The sequence below is a fragment of the Electrophorus electricus genome, chromosome 24 (assembly GCF_041902795.1).
Source record: "Electrophorus electricus isolate QZ-2024a chromosome 24, ASM4190279v1, whole genome shotgun sequence".
Lineage (NCBI taxonomy): Eukaryota > Metazoa > Chordata > Actinopteri > Gymnotiformes > Gymnotidae > Electrophorus > Electrophorus electricus.
This window is the reverse complement of record NC_137520.1, coordinates 6,003,547-6,010,211: the sequence shown is the minus strand read 5'-3', so window position 1 is coordinate 6,010,211 and position 6,665 is coordinate 6,003,547. Positions and strand designations below refer to the sequence as shown.

Here is a 6,665-nt window from a genome sequence, read left to right as displayed (position 1 = left end):
CTCAAATGAATTTGATCTCTTTGAAGCCATTGATCAAAATGTAAGTTCTACAGAATGCATTGAACATGTCTGAAACTAGTGTGTGTCTAAATTAAAAACTTGAACTTCTGTTAGTATAATTGAAAATAATTTGGTAATCATTAATGATTCTTCTTTCTTCTTCTAGGAGTCCAAACATAGACGTACAGATCGGTCAGTGTTGTGCTGTTTACGGAAAGCAGAATCAGGAAAAGCATGGCCAAGACTAACTAAAGGGAAAGAAAAGGTACTACTGTCATTCCACTGAATTTACATTTATTTTCTTATATATATAGTAGTGAACTACAAAATTGTATTGAATGTACAGTTTCGAACAGAGGTCCATCAGCTGTACAAAAAAGTGATTCTCAGTTAGTAAATTTTTGAAAAAGTAGATTTTTAAATCATAACATTCTCTCCATGGGGTTCAAAGGGTCCACCAAGAGTGTAGATGTTTTTTTTTTGGTTTTTTTTGAGTTTCCTAATTTTATTGACGCCATAGTAACAACTGGCAATGTAAAACTACGTCATTAATGCAGTGTCCATTAGTAATAAAATGCCTTGCCACTGGAAAGGAAAATTCCATAATTCTGATGGTCTGAAGGTGTTCAACAAGCCGATTAGCAAACTTTGTCTTGGTTTCTCCAGCGTAAAGCTGATTACATCTCTTACAAGTAACGCAATAGACAACTCCTGCAGTGACGCATGAGACGCAATAGAATGAGTCACACGGACTTGGACTGCGTCAGGACAATCGGATGAAAAGTTGGCTACTGGAACAAATACAAGATTCTCATAGACAAGAGTGCAGAATAGGGGACTGTTGGAATGTTACTATGCAAACAACCCTAGTGAGAGTGCTTTGAAACCCAACATCAAAACTAACATCTAGTAGCTTAGTGTTCCAACATCAGCTGTCAACACCTATGCTCTAACAGTTATTGAATACCATAAACTCTTCACAATCAATAACAGTTAGACTAATCACAATCAAATTCATCTGAGATCTCCCTCCAGAAGAGTGCAATCCCAGGAACAGCTATGGTTCTACGCTGGACCCAAGCTTGTAGGAAAAGGAGACCACCTGGAGGAGGGCGAGCAGGGAATTTTATTGCAATGTATATGTTATAATGTGTGTATATAAATATGTATATATAGTTTGTCTCAACAGTAGTGCATTGTTCCTCACTTCATTTAAACAAAACATAAATGCCATAATTCTTTTTGCAGGCAAAATAATGGTCAGATTTTGCTTGGTTTTAGACTTGTGATGGCACAAAATTGAAATTAAACAAGTTAAATGGACAATTTAAAGATATGACTTCTTTAAGTGAAATATATAATTGCATATCAAATATAGTCATCTGTTGCAAAAATGTTAAGCACTCATTTCAGAGAAAAAATGTAAATGACATTAAAATAACAGACATAACTAAAAATAAATAGGCCAAATAAATAATTTTAAATAAATGCTAACATGAAAGCCAGTTCTCTGGCTGCATAGGTAGTGTAGGAGTGTGTGCTTTAATTTAACTAAGTAGATTTCCCAGAAGTAATGAACACTTAAAAAGAAACATTTTTTGAGTATGTTCACACTTTAAATCTATATTGTGCTAAATCAGATAAGCCGTGGCAAAAACGAGCATGACTAAAATGAGAAGCAGTGGACAGACTTATTTCTTTCACATAATTTATAAAGATAACCTGTTACAGGTCACTGTGATGCCACGTATATGGCCCAGATATGTTGAAATCTCAGCTCCAGTTTTCTCTCTGTGACAGGTGATGACATTGGCCTCTAAAGAGGCTACCAAGGTTTTGTGTCATTTTTTTGGATGTTGCTGGTGGTGTTTCTTCCATAGCTGCTTCAGAAGGTTCCACAGCTAAGGCAGGATTGGTGCTGGCCTCATCACTCTGGAAAGCCTTTGACCTCTTCAGTTGTCCATTGGGTGATATAAGAGCTTTTGAACCTTGGATCTGTAAAATGAACAATATCCAGTAGATCCTGTGTAGTAAGCTAATCAAACGTCTACCTCAGATAATCAAGAGTCTTGGTCTTGATAGACATAGTCAGCTTTGTTTCCTCTGGCTGATGAGCCAAGCTGCTGCTTTGAAAAAGGTGTAGCGCAGGCTTAATAAAGGAAACTGTGGTGTAGGACTGAACTGAGAGCATCTAAATTCCAGTAGAGGTCAGAATGCTTTATCAATTCACCGCAGAACATCAGTATCCTAGCTGCTGGGGGCAGGATGTCTAGTTTCTTGTCAGATGACAGAACGTCTTGATGCCCCACTCCTGTTCCAGCAGCCTCTGTGTCACTACCTTACGATCCCTAAGGAATAGGGGATTCAGCTGTGAGCTGATAGGAAGGCAGATTGAGCTCTTTCTGTGCTGCTGTCAAATTTCTCTTTTTTTTCTCCCCCAGCTGAAGAAAAAACATGCAACAGTTATCTTGCACACACCAATGGCCTGTTCAATGTGCGGATCAATCAAAGCTTGATTGCTCTTTCCCCCGCACCCCAACCCCGACTCAGGTTCTTACCAGTTGCAAGTTGCAGCCAGTGACAAACACTGCAGTCTCCTCTAGTTGTTCAGTTCAGCAGCTTTAATTACATTAGCAGCAATGTCTGTGTTAATGCAGACATTTCATGTATTGTCTAGTTTCTACACTTTAAGCACTTCTGAAACCCAGTGCTGTTATTTCATCTGGAGCATAGCTTCTTGGAAGACAGGTGCTCTTCATCTCCAGTTTTCATTAAAATTAACCGTTAGCCTCCTGTAAAGTTATATGGTACAACTAGTCCACAGATCAGATGTGGCTGAAAAATGGCTTACATGTTGAAGTTTATTTAAAACCTTCTCTCTTACCATGCACTTTCTTCAGGAAAATGTTGGAGTTTTTTCACGGAAGGAATGGGGTCTGTGTCTTTTGCTACATGGTACATTATAGCAGCTGTTTCCTTCTATGTAGTGCTTGTTTTTTCATACAGTATGCAGTGAGAGAACGCTGCTGCCATTGTGTCACATCCACAAGGCTCAACAGTGAGGTCTATTGTCCCAGCCCCACCTCCCTCCAAGCTCACTTTAAACAAGCCTCTTCAAATGTCAACAGTGGCTACGTAAAATGAAATGTAAACAGTGGGTACCCTCCCAGTGGGCAGTACCCAGTGCCACCAGTTCCATATGGGCTTTACGCACTATGCCAACAGCAAGCACTGAGTTAATCTTCCTGTATTTACCCACTATGCTGACCCCATGCAGCCGATCACTTCCAAACCTGTAAAATCCATATTGGCCCCAAAGTGACTAAGCAGGTACCCAGCCCGACAGGCACTGTCAATATGTTCTCAGCACCGCGAGTTCCACCACCAAGCATTCCCCAACACAGCAGGTTCATACTGCCTCCCTGGTGACTAAGGCCATACATGGTCTCACTGGCATTGTTGATGCATGCTCAGTGCCACCTTAGCCAGTCTATCTTTATAATGTATTTTCCCAACAAGGCTGTGCTCTCCTCATCCACAACCATTGACTAACCCTTAGGACTGGCCTTACTTAGAATAATTCCTTCACAGCTACCCTTAGTTCACAGTCTTTAAAATCACAAGTAAAGACATGGTATCTACAAATCCCCTAGCACCTATTTCTACTGGTCTTGAATGTACCTGCCACTCACATTCTCTCACCTCAGCCACCAAATTTGCGTACTTCATCTTCCTGCTTTCAAAAGCTTCAACAACTGCATCCTCAAGTGAAATCCATAACTATAAAATAAGCTATCTGTTTACTTTGAGTACACCACCATGTCCTTGTAGTTAAAGCAATACACTGTGAGACCTCTGGAAAATGTATTATGTTAGTTTCCTTTTCAAACAATGCATAAAAATATATTGTTCTGTTTCATTTCTTCCTATATTGCTGTCTTCCTATATTTCTTCATATATTCCTATATAAGAAAGTGGCATTGTTCCAAGTGTAGGGATTTGTTTCCTGTTCGCTTCTAAAGCAATACAAGTGGATGTCACGTAACTACATTAACAAACACGGAATTATTTTGTCTATGATTGGATATCGCGCACTATGTGACATCAAGTACTGTTACAACCTACATTACTTCAAGGTTTTGCAAACCTTGAATTTGGTGCATAAACAGCATACAGTTTACAGCATAAACAGTTCACTGATGTCAGAACTAAATGATGAAAAATAAGCATGCAATGAATGAACATTAAACATGTTTGATTGTCTGCTTTGATTGGATTTTAATTTTTTACTATACTACATTGTAGAAATGCGTTGATTGTGCCTATCCCCTGACACATTATGCTAATCTACATTTGTTATACAGCTCAACTGGTTAAGTGTTGATTTTAACAACTGGAAAGACTGGGAAGATGATTCTGATGAAGAGCTTTCCAACTTTGACCGCTTTTCAGAGGTTAGAGTTGTGACTTTCCAGAGGGAAAAAAATAAAGAAAATCAAATTTTTAAATGTTTGTTTGTTTGTTTTAAAAGACACTATAAGTTAAATTTGGTGTTGACTTGTGTGCCTGACTAATTTCTTCCTCTGTATTGCTTGTAGATGATGAACAACATGGGTGGAGAGGATGAATTACCAGATTTAGATGGTGCAGATGATGTAAGAACCACCAACTACTCATGTTATTACAGCACTCTTTCTCAATAAGTTTTCTGAAGTTCAATAATGGAGTCCTCTCTGAGCTAACATCAGAGCAACTAAAGAACCATCCAAGTTTGAGTTTGTATTCTCTAATCCATATTTTTCTATCTACTTTCAGGAGGAGTCTGCAGATAGTGATGACGAAAGTAAGTTTTAATATGCACATCTTTTGAAATTGTTGTTTTTGTTATTCATCCCACAAAAATACTTTTTTGTATTGTCCTTACAATTTTTCAGTAGCTCACTTTTTTTTGCCTTAGCTATAGCTTGAAATTAATGTTCAGATATTGTATGATGTCACTTCCACCAAGAAATGTAATCAGTGTATTCTTGTCTGTCCCATGTTCCAGAATTGCCGGATCTAGAATAAAACTGCTTGTGCATTGAGGACAAAAAGCAAGAGTGAAACTAAAGTCAAAAAAGAACTGTCATGTCAACTGTACATGACCTCAAAGGAGAAGAGCTGAATAAAATCAAATGAGTGGACAGTCGTATTTAACATCATTCTATCCACTTGGAGGTTATTCTTCCAGTGCTGTCAGCCCAGCCTCCGCTGAAAATTAATATGCATAATATTTTATAGAACTTCTGATTTCCACCACCGGTGTGCAGCTCTAGCTTCTGTTAATCTTGAACCTTTTATGTATTTACACTTCATTCTGAAGAACTGCACTGCACATGTTTTCAACAGAAAAGCAATTAGATGTTATGAAATGGTAAACAAAAAGTAATGTATTTAAAAGGTTACTTTTTTATTCCCCTCAAAAATACAAAATAGCATAGTTTGCAACCCTGTGAATAAAAATGAGAATGATTGATAGATTTAAGAACATCTAGTACTAATTATTCCCAGCTATTTAACCCACAATGTTGGAGTGTCTTAGATTACTGTATTAAATACATACCACCCACTTCCTGTTACTTTTATAGAGGAAAATAGTTAAATTTCCATGTTCCATAAAATAAGGACTAGTGTTCAGTATCTGCATTGAGCTGAAGTTTCGACTAAGCGTCTACTTATTACTGTGGATCATTCCTGCAATAGGCATAGTAGAATCTGTAATGACTGTTGGTGTTAATGCATCATGTTTATGTAGGAGATCCAAGATTGGAACCAAGAGATGTTTTGTGACAATTTGCACATGCAAATAGTCACTTTATTAAAACATAGCATTTGTCCAATGTTAGTCAAATCAGTCCATTTTGAGAATTGCTGATTGTCCTAGTTTTATTTTATATTTTAATGATACTTTGAAATTTGTTATATCTTTCTAATGAAGTGCTTCAGGTTCACCTTTAATTTTTACCAGTTAACCAGTTTATATGTTGCAATATGTGTCCAAGAAATTGAGTTTTGTAAAGTTATAACTAATAAAGTCATAAGTTCTTTTCATTTACTTTTAAAATTTTTCCTTTTTAATTATATATAATACACATGCTGTACAAATAACATTTTTATTGAAAATATTTTTTAAATTAGTTCTTGGTTCATACTAGCCCAGTTACACCAGCTTGGTTCGATGACATTCCAGCAGGGTTTTTCGTTTTTTTTTCTCTCTATGGAAAGTGCGCAGTAATAGTCGCGTAGGCCAGTTGCACTTTAAAGATTTCCCCACCCCAAAAAACGTGAAAGCGCCTTTATTATACTGAAAGTGTATTCGGTATTTTAAGAATATAATAACATATATTTTGTTAGGTTTTTAACTGCATGGCCTATTAATTTCGGAGCATCTCCTTAGACCACATTATAGCTGGTCGGACTTGGTAGTCAGATGACTTCATCGCGTGGGGTCCTAGAGCCCTCCTCTATTTTGACCACTCCTGTCAGTAACGCTTAGAGCGGCATTCGCAGATTTTAATTATAGGCTGCTATTCTAATAATGGCAAGTTTAGTTTATTAGTTACTGTTTTGGGTGTTTGCGTAAGGGAATTTGAACTAAGTTCATGTAGTGAAAAAGCTTTAGCTGA

General features: G+C 37.3%; 1 protein-coding gene across 1 annotated transcript in view; it reads left to right on the top strand.

The window, feature by feature from the left end:
- The window catches only part of ptges3b (prostaglandin E synthase 3b (cytosolic)), a 20,246-nt gene extending 14,152 nt beyond the window's left edge, over positions 1 to 6,094 (top strand). Inside the window, exons 3-8 of the mRNA XM_035522385.2 lie at positions 1 to 40; positions 167 to 265; positions 4,365 to 4,454; positions 4,599 to 4,655; positions 4,816 to 4,843; positions 5,048 to 6,094. The exon at positions 1 to 40 is cut by the window's left edge and continues 30 nt beyond it. Of these exons, the coding sequence (XP_035378278.2) occupies positions 1 to 40; positions 167 to 265; positions 4,365 to 4,454; positions 4,599 to 4,655; positions 4,816 to 4,843; positions 5,048 to 5,067 (334 nt within the window). The 3' untranslated portion in view covers positions 5,068 to 6,094. The remainder of the gene's footprint in view (positions 41 to 166; positions 266 to 4,364; positions 4,455 to 4,598; positions 4,656 to 4,815; positions 4,844 to 5,047) is intronic.
- Positions 6,095 to 6,665: the final 571 nt, after the last annotated feature.